Raw genomic sequence first — 24535 nt, 5'->3', positions numbered from 1 at the left:
AATAGATATTCAATGAACTCTTGAATGAATCCCATAAGGATTGGAACAATCATCTCCCAGCATTTCCACTGATTCCCACTGATCAGTTACTAGCCTTCCCCTTTAAAGCGAAAATTTTTTGCCCAAAATACTTTTGTTTATCGTGGACCCAAAATGTGGAACTCCCTTCCTACTGAAATGAAAAATTCAATCAGTATTGGCACATTTAAAATCAAAATAAATTTTCTTTTATTCAATCGTTACTGAAACTTGATACAACAGATAATTTTCTTCTCAAATCAGTGATTGTTTCCAATTCTCGTTTGCGGATCTTATTTTATTACACAAGCTATACTGACATGCTGAATGCTCGCTGGTTTCCTCGTCTCGTGACTCTTTATTGTTTACAGTATAAGCTGTTATTTTCGCGAATTTCGCGAGCTTTGGGCTGATCACGATATTAAAGACACGCGAAAATATTACCCCGTCATACCTTATGTACAAATTGATGACAAAATGCATCCAACGCTGGCCGGACCAGAACGCGGCTGTTACACATACTACTAGTATTACTAGTACGCTAATTAATCCACTAAGTACTGCACTGTTTCGTAGTAATCAGGCCTTGGTAATTGTATCCCCCGAACAGAGTTCGGAGGATACTATGGATTTGGCCTCGTCGCACCGCGTCCGCCGCCGCCGCAGCCGCCGCAGAGATTTCCTTGTGAGCGCTCTACCAGCTGCGTTTCTTTTCCGATCATCTTCAAAGTTGGCATGAAGGTGTATTATGGTTAGACGAAGACGCCTATTGTTTTTGGTGATGGCGCCCTCGCTTGTTCCGTCTGTATACATGAAAAGGTAAATCCAATAGGGTCTGCTTGTGAGCACTCTACCAGCTGCGTTTCTTTTCCGATCATCTTCAAAGTTGGCATGAAGGTGTATTATGGTTAGACGAAGACGCTTATTGTTTTTGGTGATGGCGCCCTCACGTGTTCCGTCTGTGTACATGAAAAGGTAAATCCAATAGGGTCTGCTTGTGAGCGCTCTACTGGCTGCAGTTCTTCTTCGATCATCTTCAAACTTGGCATGAAGGTGTATTATGGTTAGACGAAGATGCCTATTGTTTTTGGTGATGGTGCCCTCGCTTGTTCCGTCTTTATACATGAAAAGGTAAATCCAATAGGGTCTGCTTGTGAGCGCTCTACTGGCTGCAGTTCTTCTTCGATCATCTTCAAACTTGGCATGAAGGTGTATTATGAATAGACGAAGACGCCTATTGTTTTTGGTGATGGCGCCCTCGCTTGTTCCGTCTTTATACATGAAAAGGTAAATCCAATAGGGTCTGCTTGTGAGCACTCTACCAGCTGCAGTTCTTCTTCGATCATCTTCAAACTTGGCATGAAGGTGTATTATGGTCAGACGAAGACGCCTATTGTTTTTGGTGATGGCGCCCTCGCTTGTTCCGTCTTTATACATGAAAAGGTAAATCCAATAGGGTCTGCTTGTGAGCGCTCTACTGGCTGCAGTTCTTCTTCGATCATCTTCAAACTTGGCATGAAGGTGTATTATAGTTAGACGAAGATGCCTATTGCTTTTGGTGATGGCGCCCTCGCTTGTTCCGTCTTTATACATGAAAAGGTAAATCCAATAGGGTCTGCTTGTGAGCGCTCTACTGGCTTCAATTCTTCGATCATCTTCAAACTTGGCATGAAGGTGTATTATGAATAGACTAAGACGCCTATTGTTTTTGGTGATGGCGCCCTCGCTTGTTCCGTCTTTATACATGAAAAGGTAAATCCAATAGGGTCTGCTTGTGAGCGCTTTACTGGCTGCAGTTTTTCTTCGATCATCTTCAAATTTAGCATGAAGGTGTATTATGGTTAGACGAAGACGCCTGTTGTTTTTGGTGATGGCGCCCTCGCTTGTTCCGTCTTTATACATGAAAAGGTAAATCCAATAGGGTCTGCTTGTGAGCGCTCTACTGGCTGCAGTTCTTCTTCGATCATATTCAAACTTGGCATGAAGGTGTATTATGGTTAGACAAAGATGCCTATTGTTTTTGGTGATGGCGCCCTCGCTTGTTCCGTCTTTAGGGTCTGCTTGTGAGCGCTCTACTGGCTGCAGTTCTTCGATTATCTTCAAACTTGGCATGAAGGTGTATTATGAATAGACGAAGACGCCTTGTGTTTTTGGTGATGGCGCCCTCGCTTGTTCCGTCTTTATACATGAAAAGGTAAATCCAATAGGGTCTGCTTGTGAGCGCTCTACTGGCTGCAGTTCTTCTTCGATCATCTTCAAACTTGGCATGAAGGTATATTATGGTTAGACGAAGATGCCTATTGTTTTTTTATGATAGCGCCCTCGCTTGTTCTGTGTTTATACATGAAAAGATAAATCCAATAGGGTCTGCTTGTGAGCGCTCTACTAGCTGCAGTTCTTCTTCGATCATCTTCAAACTTGGCATGAAGGTGTATTATGGTTAGACAAAGATGCCTATTGTTTTTGGTGATGGCGCCCTCGCTTGTTTCATCTTTAGAGTCTGCTTGTCAGCGCTCTACTGGCTGCAGTTCTTCGATAATCTTCAAATTTGGCATGAAGGTGTATTATGAATAGACGAAGACGCCTTTTGTTTTTGGTGATGGCGCCCTCGCTTGTTCTGTCTTTATATGTGAAAAGGTAAAATTCAATAGGGTCTGCTTGTGAGCGCTCTACTGGCTGCAGTTCTTCGATCATCTTCAAATTTGGCATGAAGGTGTATTATGGTAAGATGAAGAGGCCTATTGTTTTTGGTGATGGGGCCCTCGCTTGTTCCGTCTTTATATGTGAAAAGATAAATTCAATAGGGTCTGCTTGTGAGCACTCTACTGGCTGCAGTTCTTCTTCGATCATCTTCAAATTTGGCATGAAGGTGTATTATGGTAAGATGAAGAGGCCTATTGTTTTTGGTGATGGCGCCCTCGCTTGTTCCGTCTTTATACATGAAAAGGTAAATTCAATAGGGTCTGCTTGTGAGCGCTCTACTGGCTGCAGTTCTTCTGAGATCATCATCAAATTTGGCATGAAGGTCCATTATGGTAAAGCGAAGCTGCCTATTGTTTTTTTGTGTGGGCAGAGACATTGTTGCCATGGAAACAAGAATTTTTGTGGGAATAGCAGAGATTGTCTTGTGAGCGCTCTACCGGCTGCATTTCTTCCATGATCATCTTCAAATTTGGCATGAAGGTCCTTCATTGTACATGTGTCCGAAGTTTAGAAGGCCTGTACATCACTGACTACACAGAAGACGCTCTTTACTGTGAACCCAAAGTCACTGCTGCTCTTGAGGCAATGCCCCTATTGACAATAACTGCTACACCACTTCAGTAGCACAAGGTACACTTCCATACTTTGTCGGTGACATGGCATATGCTCTGGCGACAATTGCTCCTGCATTGATACCTCTCTAGAAACAGAGTTAGTCTCATGGGTATGATTGGGTGTTAGGTTCAAGGCAGACTAAAGATTTGGATTAGGGTAAGCGTTAAGCTTTATGTGCGCTTCAACACTAGGATTCCTTGCCGGAGCATTTGTCATCACAGCATTTGTCATGGAACACGCTTTGTCAGTTAACAAAACAATAAGATATCAGAAGTGGAAACAAACACCCCCCCCCCCCCCCCCAAAAAAAAAAAAAACAAAAAAAACAAAAAAAACATTGTCTGCATTGATACCTGTTGTCACCTATTGCCATATTATACATTTTTATCCCAAATTCATCCAATTCGCAGATTGGAAGAGGATTAGGTTTACAGTGCATCTAGATTACTCTATAAATGTATTCCCTCACAGGTACTACCAGAGGATACTTTAGATTCTGCAGAGTTACACCGCTGCATCATATTATTGTCATCAAATTTAGTACCCAGAGGCAAAATGTGGACGGGATCATTGTTGCCATGATAACTGTATTGATTTATGGAATTTCTGTGTGAGCTCTATATATTGCGATGATGTATGATGCTGTGGGTTCGGGGGATACATGTGCTCGGCTGCGCGACCCACCGAGCACCAATTTCTAGTTTGTGTGCTGTTTGTGCTTTTCGCCAATTTTTTGGGCAATTCCATTAAGCCACAGTGAGGAAATTGGCCTCTTCCGAGAGATAAACACTTCACTTCTCAAAGTGAACCTGCTAGAACTACTACTGTACTAGTACAGGGCTCCAGTTTTACAAATACGGTATACGCTCACTGTGATTGAAGTGTGCTTCCCTGTCTTATCATGGACTCGCCCTACATGTCACACTAGCACGGTCAATTCCTTTTTTGTTCAGAGGGACTCGTAATAATACAGTAAATACAATGTTGTCGCCAACGCCTATTTAAGGTGTATACCAATTTCAGTTTGATGGGCGTGCCCGATTGTGTGGCTCTTCCATACACGTGGTTAACATTGTGTGTGTCTACTCTGATAGCCAGGGAATTGATCATTGAGACTGCAAGATGTGTGCAATTCCGATGGGTGCGGCGCGGGTGTGTGTGTGTTCGTCAGACGAGTTTCTGAGGGAAAATTGTGACATTCATAAACACCGCCTCGACGTGGTTGGGTGAGGTCTAGGGCTGCGTGTAAAACTTTCGCTAGCGCAGCTCTGAAACTTTGTAGTCTACATCTATTTGTTGCAACATTTGGTAGGTACTTGTGAATGCCGTGTGTGAGTGTCTCACTGCAAGTTCCCGTAATTATTGTTTTATTTTATAAATCTTCTACTGTGTCTTTTCTATTGTCATGTTTGGGAAGTCACAATGCAAATGGAAAAACGTTACGAAAATGCCACTGATACCGTGATTCGCGAAAATATCTGTACGCGAAAATATTGGCGTATACAGTATTTGTTCGGGTTTGCATGGATGTTCCTGTGTTAGCATGTGTTTGTTTGAATGTGTGTGTCATCTGGTCCCATTGCTTTACTTGTACCTCTTCCTCTTATCTCTTCTGAATCGGAATGCCCATTCGTTTACTCGAATCTATGAGACTATACGCACATGTGCATAGACTTTTCCCCCTTTTTTTTTTACTCGGGGAACTTGCTAATTGTACAAGCTTTGCTTCTTATGCAAGTTCTAGTTGTGGGCCTAAGGGCTCAAAATGGGTTGTTTGGTTCAGATTCTTCCAAAAGCACCAAATTTGGCACACAGGTCCCTTGTATCATACTCTTTCGATTTTTGATGGGCGCCAAGACTACTAAACCCCTGGGGCCGCCATATTGGTGAAATCCAATATGGCCGCCATCCGGGTTAGAGGTCAGCTGCAGTTACAAATTGACAGGGTTTATTAAAGTAATGAAAACCATGTGGAGGGGATTAATGGGTTAAAGAATATGATTCTAAATATCATTTCTGCAATTCAAAGTCACTTTTACCTCTCAAGGTCACTGTCAAGGTCAAATCAGGGTCAAATCGGGCATTTGGGGCATTTTTTCGAAATGGCGTCTGTGAGCATTCAACCGCAATTCACTTGTACCCCTATTTTGTCCCGTTTGTCATCTCTTCCATACGTCTTCAATGATCAGTTAGGGCCAAGAGGGGTTCTATCCCCCTACATATCAATAATAATTATGACAAAGGAAAACTTTATTATACCCCCGCCGAACGAAGTTTGAAGGGGGTATATAGGAATCAGCGGACGGTCGGGCGGTCGGGCGGTCGGTCGGGCAAATCTTGCGTCGCGAACTACTTCCTCAGTTTTCAACCGATTCCCATAAAACTTGGCACAGATGTGTGCCTTGGGTTGTAGATGTGCAAGACATATTTTTTGACAGTACCCAAAAGTACGTTGCCATGGTAACAGCATATTATGGGCAAAAATGGGTACAAATCTTGCGTCGCGAACTCCTCCCACAGTTTTTGATCAATTTTTATGAAATTAGGTACAGTTGTTCATCTGAATATGTTAATGTGCAAGACACATATTTCCGCAGTGGCAAAAAGTGCGTTGCCATGGTAACGGCATGTTATTGGTAAAATATAGGGCAAAATGCTTCATGGCAAAACTGCTTCATCAGTGTTCTTCCAATTCTCATGGAATTCATATTGAATGTTTGTCTTAGGATATAGGTCAGCATGACACATTTCTTGACAGTGACAAAAAGTATGTTGCCGTGGTAACAGCTCACATATTATGAGCCAAAATGATGGAAAATTTTGTGTTGCAAACTACTTCTTCAGTTTTTGCCCAATTTCCATGAAACTTGGTACAGATGTGTGCCTTTGGTTGTAGATGTGCAAGACGCATTTTTCGACAGTACCCGAAAGTACGTTGCCATGGTAACGGCATATTAATTGTAGAAGATCAAGGAAAGATCTTGCGGATTTAACTACTTCCTCAGTTTTTTGACCAAAGCTTATGAAATGTTGTTTGGCGGGGGTATAACCAGTCGCTGTAGCGACATTTCTAGTTTAATAATTACATAATTAACATTATTATACATATATATATATATATATGTATATATGCTTAAGAACGGCCGCCATCCTATTCCAAGGTGCTGAATCAGGGTGCAATTTCAAAGAGAGTAATAAACACACCTAATCTTAGTTTGTCTTCATTTTCCTTCTAACCAGATACCAGGTAGCTGGATAGCCCATGTGCAACTAGCTGGTCTGTATGTATCTGGCCAGTTGTATGTACCTGCGGTGGACCACTTTACCGGATTATGCACCTTGCTTTTTCCGATAACGGAATGCCGATTCGGGATCTTTTTATGTGCCTGGGTTTGTGATCCTTTCATACGCGGGCCTTCCATTTTATATTTCCTAGTGCTGAGGTACAAAGTGTTGTGCCTGTACTAGAGGGGACGGTATGAAAACTCACACCATTGCTCAGCTAGACTTGAGATAAGTGGGATTCGAACCGAACTCAAGTTTTTAGACTGCAAGTCATACGCTGTCGACTGAGCCACCTCGTCACCTTTCATGGTCAATTATACAACTTTCCAGCTGGCAAGCGATATTATTCTCCTCCTGTTCGAATTGGTATATGCCCTCTCTCCCTTGACAAGACAGCGTCTGCATCTTCAGTGAAGGAAGCAATGGCCGAAGCTTAGATTCCAGGGAATCGAGCTCCTCAATCCAGGTCAGACCAGCATTCTAGGTGCATTTAACTACATGCGATCACTAGAGTCCTTCAATGGCAGTATCTTGTCAGAATAGGTGAAGACAAGCTGAAGGTTTTTTCTTATCTTTTTTATTTTTTGTTTTAATCAGACAAAACCGTTTCTTTACTGGAGGCGCACATGACTAGGGAAATTGAACACCTATTGATGTTGTATCAGATTCTGATCCTAAAGAAAATAATCTAAACATTTTTGCGCAGCAACAATGTGCAGTCCTCTGACAAGAGATGGTGATGGCACCACTCAAATCTCAAAGTATGATTGGAACAGCGCAGCAGCTTCATGGAAAATAAGATTGATAAGTACAGAACTGCCCTCATTTATCAGCGCACAGATCTCCGAGAATAAATGGGACGGAAAACTCATCCTGAGCACCTGATTCACGACTGCAGTATCCAACAGGAATTGTGATCTCACAGCACTTCAGCCTTCCAATAACTTAGAGGCGATCTACACAAAGACATCCATACGTAGGATGACGCAATGTTGCAGAACATTTTCTTTTTAAAAGCAGTATACAATCGCACAGATGAGCGTAACATCACATTTTCGGTAGTCTGCTTTTTTAAATCCCTTTGATCTGAGGAAGCTACGGGTGGGTCCTGGTATTGGAAAGATAAAGGCCTTTCCAGCCCTTTCCTTTCTAGCATACCTCTCTTCCAGAGCCCAACAGGCACTGACAGGGTGCGACATTACTTCAGACTTGCTTTGATGTGGCATATACAAAATGCATAAGTAGTATGGGTCAGCAAACCAGAGCTCACTGACACATTGACACATTAACTACTCAGATCTCTCCCTGGACCCTGAGCTCCTCGACGGTATTGAGTCTGTTCACATGCAACGGGTAGAACGCTTTAATAATCATGCTCATGTGCAGCAAGTGCTGATGAGCAATAAGGTTTGTGGTGCAGCCAGTGTTAACGATGGTAGGCATCATATGCTTGTCATAACATGGGAGCAGATCATCAGAAAACACCCCATCTGCTCAAGCAGCGCTGTTTCAACATTTCGAAGATGAGTGCTGCCACAAGCGAGTTTCTACTGACAGTATGGGTCATGATGTGATCCCTGACTTCAGGGAGTGGAGTTGGAGTAAAGATGGCACAGGTACATGGCTATCACTATGCTATCAGCCACACAATGCTTCCACAATGCTTCAGTACTAAATTCCATTCTTCTGCACTACAGTAAGTGTTTCAAGGCATGCATTGGGAGGTAGAAAATGGAAAATGAAAAAAAAAAATGAATGATTAAACGAATGAATGAATGAATGAATGAAGGTGGAAATGCAAATGCACATGTAGAGACGAGCCATGAACAGTAGTTTGATATTGCTGCAAACTTAAAGCGGGGGGGGGGGGAGGGGAGGGGGGAGGGCCTATCTGACGGGAGGAGACATTGTCGCGATGCCAGCTTCTTTAAGAAAAATATTTGCACTGCCACAACTAACGCGATTCCAGGGCGACATCCGAGACGTCTTCAAACAAAGGGACAACTTACTTGTTGGAAGTCATGGGGATGTTGACACGGCTTTTGCAGTCGCAGGGATTTATCAGAGACGTCTTCTCTCAGCGACTTCTCCATAATTAATTAGGTTATTACAGTCCTCCACAAGTTGCGGGGATGTCTCAAAGATGTTGCAGACATATTTAATCCTCACGACATGGTCACAAGTGATGGAGACTTTGCGGAGACGTCTCCGAGACCAGCTGGAAGCCGGTATAAGTCTCTGCAAAAAATTGAAAATGTTCGATTCTCCTGCGACTCTTGGAGATTGGGATCGTCTCCAGGAGACGTGCGTCGAAGAGATGTTGCGGAGATAGAGTTGCAACCTAGTCTTGAGACCAACAAGATACCAATTTTAAGTTTTAGGCAAAATGTGAGTTCATGCCCATTCGCGTCCAAGCGCTTTAGAATCTTAATAGACCCTTGATACTGTCATGATAGTTGTACTATGGCATATCTAATCTGTACCCCATTAATGGTGTCACTGGCACCTGTGAAATATGCTTGTACCCTACATGGCGTCACCAGGACCGTCATACGTCTTCTCTAAACGGCATATTTCACTGTGGTGGCACATAAAATTTCCTATAAGGCATTTCGAATCAAACTTTCTTACACAATTTCGAAAATAGGAAATTGATGCCAACCTGCCATTCTTAAAGACAACAGAATTATTATTTTTTTCCATCCAGAATAGGAGTGATCTTCATAATCATTATTCTATTGAATCTAAATCTGATTTATGAATATATATTTTGATTGAAGATCTCTGAAGTGCGACAGAAAAAAAATGAAAACACTTGTCTTTTTAGTGGCAATGTCAAGGACGCTGGTAAAATAAAAAGTAGTCCTCCCCTTATCGCTAAATTTACTATTAATGTATTACGTAGCAATGGGAATCTATTTCTCATATAAGTATGTTTTTTATCGCATTCCTTGCGGATGAAGATGAAGATTATAATCCAACCATCAAATCCTTAAAACTCTTTGAAAGGGCATTACCCAAAATTCTAATTAGCTCTTTTGGCTGTCATTACAGCGAATGCAATCATTTTGAATTATGCAAATATGACCAGTAGGTGATGATCTTTTCTCTTAGCGCCTGTAAAAGTAAAGAAAAAATGGAATGATTGTGACATGAACTATGATATTTCATAGCTTTGGACAGAACCTGATATAAAAACTTATGTATAATGGCCATATAATACCAGGCCATAATTGAAATGATGCAGAAAAAAAAATACCACAAGTAATCATGGAAGTGAAATGGAAGGGTGACCAAGTCTTCAATTGAATTGTGAAATAAGGATCTGAATAACATCCCCAGAACCTTATTACCCTCAAAAAGGGGTTGTTTATTCATGAGTGTATAAAATTTTTAACACGAAAAGCGGACATATTGATGTTACTCGTGAGAATGCCCACCCCTCCCCCTCCCACAGCTCTCAACAAGTGCAATTTTATAAGCTTAGCTGGTATTCCTTCTATATTTACTGTAGGCAAGGCAATTTTAAATTACCTATTATGAATAAAATGGTTTGACCCCAAATGACCTTTAGGGTGACCATATAAGTAAAAGTTGACTTCAGACCAAAAAAACAACTTCAGAATCAAATTCCTTGACTCAGAAAACCTAAACCTGACTTTGCAAATTATTGTAACACTCCTAAGGTTTTTACTTGTTATAGTGCCCTTTAAACGTAGGTAGCGGCCATATTGGATTTTGCCAATATGCCGCCCAGAGGGCGCCCTTCACCAGAAATATGCCCTTTTTCAGCCGTCGACAACTGCAATTCAATTACCAAGGCTTGCATTCCTGGAATATTGACCATGGGCAAGCCATTTTTAAATCACCTGTTATGAATACAATGGTTTGACCCCCAAACGACCTTTAGGTGACCTTTCAAAGGAAAAGTTGACTTCAGACCATAAAAACAACTTCAGATTCGAATTCCTTGACCCAGAAAACCTCTAAAATAGACTTTTTAAATGATTGTAACCCTTTTATGTTTTCAGTTGCAAGTGACCTTTAAACCTATATGGCGGCCATATTGGATTTTGCCAATATGGCCGCTCCAGAGGGCGCCCTTCTTGGCGCCCATCAAAAATCGAAATAGTATTGTTTGGGCTACATGTGTGCCAAATTTGGTGCTTTTGGAAGAATTTGAACCAAAAAGTCCCTTGCGCCCCCCACTATTCCCTCCATATTCGTTACTAAAGCTAGTGCTGTTTCAATAAAGTGATTTCATGAAGATCAAATTATTTGAATAATACGCAGGTTCATATATGTTTGTAGTTGCAGGTGTGTATGTATCATATTTTTGTTACACTCTTGTTTCTATTTGCTTTATAACACTCCAACCTTCTTGTACAAATTGTTAATATCCTACGTAACAATAAATTTGTATTATTTGGATATAGAAATAAATGAAATGAAATGAAATGAAGTGGTAGTCCTTGTTCGCATATTAGACAGCTAGTGTCAGTTCTAGATTGTGCAGGCAGCGTATGCCGCCATCTGTCGTGAAGATCGCGTTTGTCTTCAGCGGCACTTTCCCACAACTGATTTCTTCAAATTCATTAAGTATACCCTGTGATTTTTGTGTAATTATACCCCCACCCACACATAGTGTGTATAGGGGTATACTGTAAATAAGAATCACTCTGAGGGCGGGTGGCCGGGCAGTCGATCGGGCAGTCTGTCATTGCAAAATCTTGTGGATCAATCTTACTACTCTCTCATTTTCAAGCAATTGACCCAAAATTTGGCATGTGTGACCGCTATCAAAGATAGATGTGCAAGACGCATTTTCGTTAATATTGCATAATGCATTGCCATGGCAACGGCAGATTTTCGTAAAACCTTATGGATCGAATTAGTTTCTCATTTTTTGAGCAATTAATTCCAAATTTGGCATGTGTGACTGCTATCAAAGGCAGATGTGCAAGACACCTTTTTATACCCCCGCCACACATAGTGTGAAGGGGGTATATAGGAATCACCATGATGTTGGTCGGGCGGTCGGGCGGGCGGTTGGTCGGTCTGTTGCAAAATCTTGCGTCGCGAACTCCTCCTACAGTTTTGAAGGAATTTAAATGAAACTTGGGGTAAATGATGATATTGAGGTATAGATGTGCAAGACATGTTTTTTGTGTTTGTCGGACAATGCGTTGCCATGGTAACCACAATTTTACCAAAACCTTGTGGATTGAATAACTTCCATAGTATTTAAGCAATCGATTTCAAAATTGGTATCTATGATGATCTATAGGTGTAGTTATGCAACACACTCTTTGTATTTGTATCGGACAAAGCGTTGCCATGGTAACCGCATGTTTTCTTCGAAATCTTGTGGAGTGAACAACTTCCACAATTTTGAAGCAATTGAAATCAAATTTGGTAGGCGTTATGGTCTTGAGGCATAGATGTGGAACACATAATTTTTGTGTTTGTCAGACAAAGCGTTGCCATGGTAACCATGATTTTACCAAAACCTTGTGGATTAAATAACTTCCACATCATTCAAGCAATTAAGGTCAAATTTAGTTTGTATGATGATCAGGAGGTGTAGTTATGCAAGACACCAATGTGTTAATATAAGAAAAATGTGTTGCCATGGTGACCACTCATTTTTGTATCAAATTGAACTATTTAATCTATGAAGGTGAAATTTGGTGTGTCTGATGGTCTTTAAGTGTAGTTGTTCCAAATGTCCTTTGTATTTGTATCGGACAATGCGTTGCCATGGTAACCGCATGTTGTTTTTTTTAATCCTGTGGAGTGAATTTCTTCCACAGTTTTAAAGCAATTGAAACCAAATTTGGTAGGCATTATGGCCCTGAGGTATAGATGTGGAACACGTAATTTTTGTGTTTGTCACACAAACCATTGCTATGGTAACCAGTTTCTCCAAAACCTTGCAGATCGAATAACTTTTCCATCATTCAAGCACTTCAAGTCAAATTTAGTATGTGTCACGATCTAGAAGTGTAATTTTGCAAGACACCATTGTGTTAGTTTAAGGAAAATGTGTTGCTATGGTAATCACTCATTTTTGGATCAAAATAAACCATTCAAGCTATGAAGGTCAAATTTGGTGTGTATGATGATCTTTAAGTGTAGTGATGCTGGGGGAAAGCATGTTTCCATTTGCTGTAAGTTTTATACTCAGTGTCAACTCTGTAATTGTACAGTAAACTAAAATTATTCTGTTTCCAATTCGAAAAGTGCACAAACTTGGTATTAACGTCATTGCCCTCATGACATCACATACTATAAAGAAACACTAGGGGCGGGGGTATTAATCACCTTCAGTGATAATTCTAGTTCTTTAGTATGTCACAATGCATTGCCATGGCAATGGCAAATTTTTTTAAAAGCTTACAAAATGTTGGTTGAACTACTCTCTCATTATTTGTGGAATCAACCCCAAATTTGGCTTGTTTGACCACTATCGAATGAAGATATTGTGCAAAACATGTTTTTCATTAGTGTTACATAATGCGTTGCCATAGCAACAGCAAATTTTTTATAAAATCTTACAAAATTTTGTGGATCAAACTACTTTAATTTTTTTTTGAGCACTTGACCCCAAATTTGGCATGTGTGACCGCTATCAAAGGTAGATGTGCAAGACACCTTTTTTGTTATAATCACATAATGCATTGCCATGGCAATGGCATATATCTGTAAAAACTTTTGGATCGAACTTCTCTCTCATTTTTTGAGCAATTGACCCCAACTTTGGCATGTGTGACCACTATCGAAGGAAGATGTGCAAGACACATTTTTCATTAGCATTGCTTAATGCATTTCCATGGCAGTGGCAAAGTTTTTAAAAAAAACAATCTTACAAAATGTCGATCAAACTACTGTGACTATTCACAAACAAAAGAAAGGCGTCCTGCACAACTACACATTACATTGATTGTATATCCCATAGTTACATTTCAACTGAAATGCTATGAAACTGAGAGAGTAGTTCAATCCACAACATTTTTTAAGATATTTTTTTTAAAGAACAGACTTTTGTCAATATGAAAAGCTCCTTTTAGTACCTTGTTTCTTCGGCATGGTGACATACTTAGCAAATTTCTCTCAGTGGGTCAATTTTATACAGTAACCATAAATGATCACATGTCAGTAGGATTGGCGAAGTAGAAAGAACTTAAGCAACACCGTCTTACAACCATTTGCAAAGACTTAATTACGACTGTTTTGCAGATGCTTGCAACTGCATGCAGAAAAATAAATTCAAAGGGAAATTTGGAATATGTTCAAAATTTATTTCCAACAAGAAAAACTATTTGCAACAAGGAAAACTGTTTGAGAATTTTCTTGCAACATTTAACAAGCTTTTGTAACCTTTTATGAACCCTAATGAAAACCAAAATCCGCTGCTCCAACGATTTTGCCGACACATCTTTTCTCATAAGAGTAGGAAACTTTCAAGTCCTTGCCACATAACCGACAGCGGCGTTGCAAGATGTCAAGATGAGAATCTACACAGGAAAAAGAAAAGCAACAAAAGAGACACTGATTAATAACCAATTTTGAAATATACCTAACATAAAAAAGGGAAAACTAAAGTTACTATTCAATAGTGTGCATTCTTTGGCAGTATAAGGTCCTCTCACAATAGAGACCTAGAAGAAATATCATACTACTAAATATACTTCATTTCATACCTTAATTAGATTGAAGTCGTCAAGTCCTGTTCATGTCTTACAATCAAAAGAAAGTAGAATAGGAATACAAAATACAAAAATGATAGCTTATGTCAGTTTTAATAAATTCAAGATTTATTTTGAGGTTAGGTTTCAGATTTTGCTTTGTTTTCAACCCTCTGTACAAAATTTTAATTTTGCACAGGGGTCAATTGGTGTGTATGAGAGTGTGTTGTTAACACACTGACAGTGGACCTGAACAGTGGCCAGGATCGGAATGCTCTTTTACATATTCATGAGAAATTCCACTATCTCAGCTAGTCTTTATTTATCCTGAAATGAAGTGTATGCAAGCACATGAAAACATGTGCTAATTTTGTTCATATGCATTCATTTTACCCTTCATCATAAATTCTGAATAGCAGTGCCCAGGGCAATCCATCATGAATTATTAATAAAGCATTCATGTGCCTTGGAGCAAGAGTCCAGAAGCCTAGTCAGCAGAGCTCTGAAAAGGTGGTATTTTTGTGGTATTCATGTCTATTGTTCAGGGTCATTGTAAGCACACACTCACATACACATCATTGGTTCTTGTGTAAAGTTCAATTTTGTACAGAGGGTTCAAATTTGACCAAAATCTGGAACGTAACATTAAAATCAATCATGGATTTAACGAAACTGATTCATGCTATCATATTCAAATCACTCTCAACTAAATTCAGCTATTACCCATATCAATAACAGTGTTATCAGATGTATAGTATTCGAACTGTTAAGGATCAAAAGTGGGAAATGTTTTTTGTAACACCTAGTATAAACACAAAAACATCTGAACTCCCCATATAAGGGGAGAGAATAGGCTAAAATAATGACTGGCTTTTTTCTCTCTTACCTTTGATCATCATCTAGTAGTAGATCTAGTACAATGTCAATTCATTTGATCAAGGAGGATTAAGAGTTGGAGTTCCAACTGGCTGTAATTATTCAAACAGTTGTCAGATTTCTATTGATGTACAAAAGAATTTCACAGGTGCATATGTGCCTTTGATGATTAATGTTCGAAGCCGCCGTCTTGCTTAGCAATCTGAAGATTCATTTTGAAAGTTAACATAATATTGGCCATATTTTGCTTATTTATTTATCAAATGAAATGAAAATTCACCTAGTGATAAAGCATGTAAAACAAAAGTCAATCCCGTGTGGAAATTTGTGCAAAAGTGTAAATCAGAGCTGTATCATGTGAAAATGTTTAAAACTGTACCATCCTGGAAAGCCGGTTTTATCACTTTTCCGCTTAATTTTGACAAATAAAACTAACATGGAATAATCTTCAAGTATAATTCTTTATTGATAGATATATCAGATTAGTGCCCGGGTATGCCCAGTCGAGTAATTTTCATCTTTATTTCAGCATTTTTTGCGCAATTTCTATTCGCACATCCTCCGTGTCTGTAACCAACTACCTTTTATAAGAAGGGATAGCGAGAAGTAATTACCATCACAAAGACATATCTTTCTTAGAAAGTGGCTGGTGATTATGCTATGAGACACTAGTCAATTGTCTTCCTATCTGCGCGGCAGATCCTGTTTGGCACATGCTTCAAATATTTTTGAGCGGCGGCATCGAACATCTAGCAAAGGAAATAAGACAGTTGTACCTCCATTCTCTTGAACTTCCTTGATGTGATTAACATTTAGTTCCAGTGTACTGGTCCACTGACTGATCAAGACTTGCATTGATGAGTGTTGTGTTTGTCATATTCATGACATTATTGTAAATAAAAAGATATTCTAGATCTAGATCTAAGTCTAGAGTAAAGGAGTCATTATATTTTGTAGAAAGAATTCCAGGCCAATATCAATAATACACATTTGTCAACCTTGAAGCATTGTGACATAAGCCTACCTCTTTCAAACAGTGATAAGCGATCTGATCAGTTGACCAAAGTATCTGCCATTGACATTGCGCAAATATCAACTCTGCACTGATCACAAATAATGCACGAAAAGAAAATCTCAACACATGGGACCACTATACAACTTGCAGCAGATGACACGATCAAAGAGCAACTAAACACTCCGCGGATGGTTCCTCCTTTCCATGCCATTCTTACTACTGTATGTTTACACATCTTTACACTCTCAGCATGAGGCAGTTTATGAAGAGAAAGAGTTGCTATATCCGATGAGATATCTTTTATTCGTTTTAGGAAAATATTGCCAAAAAATCATGAATTGATAAACATAATCATAATTTATTTGTGAAGATATAGCACCAAAATTCACCCATTTCTTGGTATATTTTGATGAAATAAGGACCAATATGCAGGAAAAAGTATGACAAACACAATAATTTGTGCAGATGAAGGATGCAAAATAATGAACTGCGCATGTCTGATTTGTTTGTTGATGCAGTTTCCTCGCTTCTCAATCAATTTTCCATGTGGCATTGAGCCTTGGACATCATATAGGCCCAAGCATAATTCCCCAGCTTTCACCTAAGGCAAGATCGCGCTTTTAAGAACAGAGTGGCACTCTGAAATAAAATCACATAAATCTCGTTGCGTAATACTGTATACGCCATATATTTCGCGAATCGGGACTTCCCAACGATTTCGCGAATGGTTAAAGGGACTGTACACTACAGTACTGGTTGAGGTGGGGATTCATGTTGTGAACATTCCTAAGTGAGATAATGAGAAACCTCTTATGAAATATGAAAGCGCACATAATTTTAAGAAGGATTCAACATTTATTTGATGAAAATTGGTTTTCAAATAGCTGAGATATCCAGAAAATAAATGAAAAATAAAAGGGGACAGGCTACGCCTTTTATTAGGATCTCTTTGTTTCACCCTGTTTTTGGATATCTCAGCCATTACAAACCGATTTTCATCAAATAAACTTTTGATACCCCTTAGAATTGCATGCTCTTTGACATCTCATAGGGTGGTTTCTGAATATCTCGCAAAACGTTATAAGCTAAATCCTCACCTCGACCAGAGCTGTACACACCCTTTAAATTGGCGATCGTGGAGTCCTGTACTGAACGAAGAAATGTACACGCGTACGTAACATTCACATTGGGATCAGAGTCAATATTTTCACGTGTCTTTAATTTCGCGAATAGCACCCGACTTGCGAAATTCGCGAAAATAAAAACCTCGCGAAATATTCGGCATATACAGTACTATGGGCTATAGAAATTTCAGGCGTAACTCCAGCTCACCTAATACCTCTTTGATTAGACAATCATGTTAAGTTCAACATTCACTTGTGATCATACGTCATCACTTGAATGTCTGAATTGAATTAGACAGTTTCTCACAGTTTTCTCTCAATATGTGAAGCATTCAAAAAGGGTAAGAAGCAGTCCAAGAGGCACATTCATAGGTCATTGGCCTGTTCAAATGGAAGTCTGTTGCAAACTTAACTATAGATGTATTGTGACTTCCATTCTGTATGAGCTGAAATTTTTGCATGTTAAAGGACAAGTTCACCGAAATAAACATAATATGGATTGAGAAAATACAGCAATATTAGTTGAATACATCAATGAAAGTTAGAGTAAAATCGGACAATCCTTTCAAAAGATATATCAATTTTTGAAGTTTCAATGGCACCATGGCTGGATGAGAAGCTGCTGCAGCTTGTGATGTCGCATGCATAGAACAATATAAGGAAAATATAAAGAAAATTCAATGTATTTTTATTTTACTTTTCATGCAGAGGAAAAGAGCACTTCACTTGCCTCATTTAGAAGGCAGGGGAACAGTGTAGCAATTTCCTCAAACTTTCATAGATGTGTTCTCCAAATATTGCTACTTTCACTCAAGCCACATTTATATGAGGGGGTTTGGTTTCCTTTATATCTTTTTCCATAGACCATCTGACAATAATTAAAACAGCAATGATAAAGATGAAGTCTGAATAGGCAAGTTTTCTATTCCTCCCCCATCCTCAGACACAAAAAAAAAAACTCTCAGTGACTGCTGCTTTGATTGTGTAATACTGAGTGTAGGAACCAATGAAAGAAAAATGAAAGCCTTATCAAACTCATATATTCATATTAATACTTCATGATTTCCTTACCAGGTACATTGTAGTTGTACATGGTAGTACTAGAGTGTTGTGTGTCTGTGCTCACATGCTTACGGGGGCTTCTTTGTAGAGCTCAGGAGCACTGTCAAGACTGGGATAAGATCCCAACCTGTCGTTAACACAAGACAACACGAAGATGTATCCCACAGATTAAAGTGTGTTAGGTTGTGTGTGTTTATGTGTGTGTTTATATACTTTGTTTCATTACTGAATTTTTGCAAAATGTGGCTGATTCTTACTTGTATAGACTTGAGGTCAGCTGGTGTCAGCTGTCTTACCCTGGGACAATACATGCAGCCAACCAAACGTCACCTCAAAGTGGTTGAATACGTCACCCCAGAAAAGTTCAACTACTGGCAGAAAGTGGGTGACAAACTTGGCTTTGCCTACACAGCCAGTGGGCCTCTGGTCAGGTCTTCGTACAAAGCAGGTATGGCTTCTGTTTATGAACAAAGCTGGGCTTGGCTTTCCTGTTATTAATGTTGATATTGGGATACATGTGAAGAATGATTTGTGCATAATTACTGTAATTCTTCTTTTATTAATATTGTCTCTGTCATTATTATAGCTATAGATACCATCATTGTCCAAAGAAATCTCCCAAATTCTTATAAATCACAAAACTGGATTAGAAACTTGTGATGTAAGTTTCCAATCAATTGAAAGCTTTGTTCATCTGAACATGAAAAATGATTCGATCATTATTCTGAAGATTTGTCATTCCCACAACACACAAATTTTTGTATACTTATTTCGTAGTAGATGTTTGTTATCCAAACATGAAATAGGTCTATATCTGCACAAAATATAGGGATGAAAGGCATGTACAAACCAATATAGAGAATGAAGAATTGTTGACTTGCAAACACTTGACATCTTGCAGATTGCAAGCTACAAAAAATATGGTGTGCTTCAATCAAATTTTTCAGTGATGGCATTGCCAAATGCAATACTGTTATTACTAACTTTGGAAAAAAAATGAAATACGCTACAACATGCTAAATGTTGGTTCAAAGGATAATTGAATTAAGTTCAAATGAATATGAGAATTGATGATGTCATTAAGAAATTTCATATTTTTATTTCATGAAGGAATTTGATAACTTTAAATCATTTTTCCAGCCTTGAAGATGCATTAACTGACATCTATGACTCACAAGCTTTTAGAATATGTATCCAAATGTGGCTTTGTCATCAACAGGTTATGCCTATATATGATAGAGATTGTACAAATCTCCCCAAATTGAAGCCTGATTTTCAATTTCAACCATTTTTAAGACAGGTTTGTGGGACTTTTCCAATTATTTTAGAGAATTTTAATTTCTAAGGTAGAACTCAGACCAAGAATATTAACAATTGGCTCAAAGTACTGTTTTCTTGTCACAGTGGTACTTGCATACATTTGCTTTGGGTTCTTCTTTCCTTGCCTTGTAACAAGAAAGTGATTTTTCCAAAAACTATATTTTGACTTTGAGCAACAATTTTCAACATGTTAGCTTGAAGGACAGAAGAAGAATTATAAATCCTCCTCCAGAACAAATAGATTTTACAAATGTTTTCCCAATATGTAGAATGAGTAGATGTTATCTGGATATGTGCTGTATTTGCATGAAAATTGAGAGCAACCTTATGTCATGTTCTTGTTCATAGATGCATTGAATTGAATTGAATTGAATTGAAATGGTTTATTGATATCAACATCGTCGCAGCCAAAGGCCGAATTGTGATGGTTTACAGCAAATGATATAAAAGAATACATTAAAAAAAACTCAAAAGAGGAATACATGTTCGAAAAGATGAACTATACACATAAGTATCCATAACAAACTCAAATGAAATGTACAACTTATTCTATGAAATATAAAGTATTACAGTTGAAAAAAGAATCGCGAGATTAATATTGCAATCTTGCAAATGTATCTAATGATTCTTGTTGCTGGTATTGAAAGAGAAAGGAATACTTCTAGTCTAAGAAGTGCAATCGAGACTTTTAACAAAATGTGGGCGTGTTTTCAGGGCACTTGGGTACCATTATAAGTACCTATTAGTTTTGTTTTCATATCATCTATCTGACCACTTTAGTGTCGTAATTCATAGACTGTGATTGGTACACTACAGGAAGTCATGTTGAATTAAACTGTGATAATTTTCTTCACTCGAGATTGATAGTCATTACTTGAAGCAATTTATTCAGCATGCGTCATGTGGTTGGCCTTTGTTAAACAGAGAGTTACTTTCGATACGTAGGAGGCATGCAAAAAAGTGCTTGGTTGTTTCCTGCTTAGCCTCTGATATGGATTGGACATAGCTGGAGAATGCCTCACTACAGTGTTCTATCCATCTGTTCGAGTGACAGAACTTGCAACATCATCACAAACACTCCAATTGTGTGATATTGTAGATCTCTCAACAACTGTATAGCTGACGAGATGCATTTTGCTTGGAAAGTTTGCGTCTAGATAATCAAAAAGTGTTTGAATACAAGTGACAAGCCTTCAGGAAATGAGTATAAGCACAATCTGACGCATGATGATTTCCACAGAACTGCCTGTGGTGCTTAATGCAGGAGTGATCTTTTTTTGTGTGTTGCTGATTGGATGTGGGCTTGCCTGCTTCAAGTCCAGTTTTGGAAGAGGTTGCTGCCACAAGAACTCATCAGGGGATAGTGATTCTGGAAATGATGGCAAAGAGGAAGAAGGGGATGTGGTTCCCTCAGTGCTTCTTCATCAAGAGACACGTGCCAGTGGGAGGGCCAACACTTGGCCTTGGAATAACGTGAAGCCACTGAGGGGACAGAGTCATGGCAGAATGCAGGATGACCGAGAGAACAGCATCATTTTCAACAGCAATTCAATGTGCCTGCAGGTCATAAAAGATGGTGAGGAGCCCTTCTTTCCACACCCATGCCAGCTGCTGATCAAGGATGGAGCGAAGGCACAGGTTCTGAATGCAGATGGCACAAGCATGCACTCTGTTATTAGTGATTTTGAAGAAGAGGTAATGAGGAGTGTAGAGGCACTGGTGTTTGAGCCAGCTGTGACAGATTCCCTGCAGAATGTCAAAGGGTCTCTAGAGTCATGCTTAGCAAACTGCAGTTTCACAAGTAGTGGAGAGAGTGGCTCAGATGAAATGCCAGATTCCCCTGATGATGGTGATGCTGGCAGGGATGACATAAAGGTAATTATTTCGGATGAAGATACAAAAGAGGTCAGCATTAGAAGAAGTCTTCTTCCTAGAGAGGGGAATGTCAATCCCTGGGCAGTGGGGAGTTCCAGTCTACTCACCAACAAGCTGGGCTCATTGCTCAGGTACCGCTGCTCAATGGCCAAAGAAGAGATGCATTATCGCTCATCTACCACATCTTCCTTAGAGCTGGAAACCTCTTGGATTAGCAACCTCACAGCTGATGACTTGCCCTGGAGGTCCCGACCCCACACACCCTCTGGCTTTGTGCAGGAACAGTGTCGCAGATCCCCACATCCATACATGCTCTACCGTTACTCTATCTCTCTGGAGGAGATCAGGCTTCCAACTGGTTCCATCCCTGGCATCCCCAGGAGATTGCCCCTCTCTTGGGCTGCAGCTCAGGATGAGGAGGGTGACATCTTTTATGATGCCTGGTCATCTTTAGGAAGTGTCCACTCATCTGTGTTGAATCAGGGAGGGTCCATCCTTCGTCTACCAGAGGATGATCAGCTGCTGACTGTACTCCTTCAGAAAGCGCACAAGTCTATGACTCTTTCCAGGAAGCCCAAAACCTCTTCTCCAGGTTTCAGAAGGTGTAACAGTCTCCATGTGCTGTGATGAAGAGGCACTGATGTTGTTTTTTGCTTTAGAGTAGCAAAGTTAATTCTTATAATGCCTATATGCAATGGTGTTGAATGGCTAGCTGATATGAATATTTGCTGATGCATTTTTCTTATTCCCATGTACAGGTGAATATTTTCTCACAAATATGGTAAGAAAGAAGAGGAATGGAGCAGTGAAACTGTCAGAGACAGCTGAAGAGCCAGCAGATTGAACAACTTGATGACAGATCAGTGACCCTCAGTCTGAAGTTTTTGGCTGTTTACACCTTCTATTTGCTCTTTTTTTGTGTGTGTGTGTGTGTGTGTGTGCAGTTAGCTAAGATCTTTGGTATCAAAGATTGTGCTATTTGATGGCCGCTTGGTGTAAAGTTTTAAATACAAGTATTGTGTGTTGCTATCTTTCAGTTTTACCTCTTGTCAGTTAAATAAGTATTGTTGAAGTCTTACTTAAAACTCTTCATCAACGTAAGAGTTAACAATAACAGCTTTATAGGTAAGGCCCATAAGATGATGACAGAGAGTGCAAGTAAATGAAAACAGCAAGAAGGTTTAATGACATAGAAGCCACAGTGGAGTTGAAAGTGTACATGTATGTTATTGAGTCAAATTTATCATCAGATTTCTCATTTAAAATATTTTAGTCATATATGTTCCCATGGCTTGCCAAGCATGTCCAATTAATGATTTACAAGAGCATGTACATGTTTGCATTCATTCGTACTACACTGTAATTTGACTTTCCCATTATAAAGAACATGGTTATAATGAAATTTTGTAAAAACAAAGTAAGATTCAGGTCCAAAATTGTTATCTATATACAGGTGTATCTTAACATCATTTGTTCACCTATAACAAAATTTTGATATCACAACAGAAAACTGTCAGTCTGAAGAACTTTGTTATAACAGGAGTTGCCTGTATGCATATTATATTCTGGGTGTCTGGTTTGTGCTGTTTTTTCAATGAATTAATTTGCATCCACTTGATTTTATGTTTGTTTTTGTTTTTTCAACTGAATAATGACAACGGCATGTGGATTACGACAATAACCATCAATTCAAATTTCATGGTCATTGCCTTACTATAGAATGCCAGTAAAATTTGGGAGTAATCACTTATTGGTACTTTTGACATGAATGCAATGTCAACTGCAAGGAATCCGGGTGTGCATTACAATTTTGAAATGTTAGTGGTTGGTGATCAGAGTAGCATTTATTTTCCTGCATATTTTCAATTTTGTTAGATCAATACCATTATGAAAAAAAAAAACAGCTGTTCATGATGTGCATGTGCAGCCTCAATCATATACTTGCATGTAATGGTTCATCTTATTACCAATATGTGAAAGAGTCCCCATTTAAGAATTGGCCTTTGTCTTTGATAGCCATTTGTGTGCGCACTCCTTGGTATTTAGCCAAACTGTAAATTCTGAATATGCACCCAGATTAGATTCTTAATCTTTAAGAAATGGCATGAATCAAATCTGTTGAAGATAAAGCTGTTAGAGGATGCTTCTCTCTGGCATACAGAAATCATTGACATAAAAGACAACTCTGAATATGTTCTTTCTCCTTGTGTATATGCTTAAATTCAAATAAATGCGTACAGGGCATATTTTTTGTATGGTTTATTGAATGTTGGAAATGCAGTTCTTTGTATGTCAGAATAGTTCTCTAGAATGATGATAGAATATACATAATAAGTTCGCTGTGTTATCATCATTGTCAACTCATCTTAGCCATACATTGTAGTCTCAAGTGAGTCACTGCAGTTGCTTCCTGTGGGTTGTGCATTGTCACAAAGTTTTACATACCGATATTCATCTCCTTCGAAATCTGTCCTCAGATATGAACAAACTTGACAATAATAATTTGTAGGGGATAAGAGACAAAAAGTTGATCAATTGGTACCGGAAGGCCTCAATGCAGGGCCCAAAATTTTCCCAAATTGTGATACTGTCAAAGATGTTTTACTCTGGAACCAGAAGTACAAGTTAAAGTGCAACCAGAATATATTGCAATTAGATACTCAGGGAAAGAATAAAGGTTGCTCTGACAAGCAGAAGCATTGGTCTGATGGGCACTTAATGGGGTAACAAGCTGGGATAGGGCCCAATGATCTTAATAACCATTGTCATCTTTTCTTTAGAATACATGATCAGACATTCACCAAAGCATTCTTAAGGGCAGAGGGGACACTATGTCAATAATATAAAGCAAATTTGATTGTGTGTCAAAACCTTTTTATAGCTAATGGCTAGCCCCCACTCCCCCCCCCCCCCCCCCCCCGCACCTCAGGCTGTCATTTGTCCTTCATGTGTGT

General features: G+C 39.2%; 2 protein-coding genes across 2 annotated transcripts in view; both read left to right on the top strand.

The window, feature by feature from the left end:
* LOC139711374 (lipoyl synthase, mitochondrial-like) overlaps nt 1-23820 on the top strand; it is a 171341-nt gene extending 147521 nt beyond the window's left edge. The window contains exons 7-8 of the mRNA XM_071623262.1: nt 18652-18834; nt 22340-23820. Coding sequence (XP_071479363.1) covers nt 18652-18834; nt 22340-22425 — 269 coding nt within the window. The 3' untranslated portion in view covers nt 22426-23820. The remainder of the gene's footprint in view (nt 1-18651; nt 18835-22339) is intronic.
* LOC139711373 (uncharacterized) lies at nt 20480-22384 on the top strand. The gene has a single exon (XM_071623261.1). It carries the CDS (start codon nt 20931-20933, stop codon nt 22206-22208), a length of 1278 nt encoding a protein of 425 aa, XP_071479362.1. The 5' UTR covers nt 20480-20930; the 3' UTR covers nt 22209-22384.
* Nucleotides 23821-24535: the final 715 nt, after the last annotated feature.

This window comes from Diadema antillarum, unplaced genomic scaffold, assembly GCF_040938485.1.
Source record: "Diadema antillarum isolate AM-2024a unplaced genomic scaffold, OU_Dant_1.0 seq00001650_RagTag, whole genome shotgun sequence".
NCBI classification, from domain to species: domain Eukaryota; kingdom Metazoa; phylum Echinodermata; class Echinoidea; order Diadematoida; family Diadematidae; genus Diadema; species Diadema antillarum.
This window is presented reverse-complemented; position numbering and strand designations above follow the sequence as displayed.

Bases quoted from the DNA above. Each gene is read 5' to 3' on its own strand.
- LOC139711373 (XM_071623261.1), top strand. From the start codon at position 20,931: ATGATGATTTCCACAGAACTGCCTGTGGTGCTTAATGCAGGAGTGATC.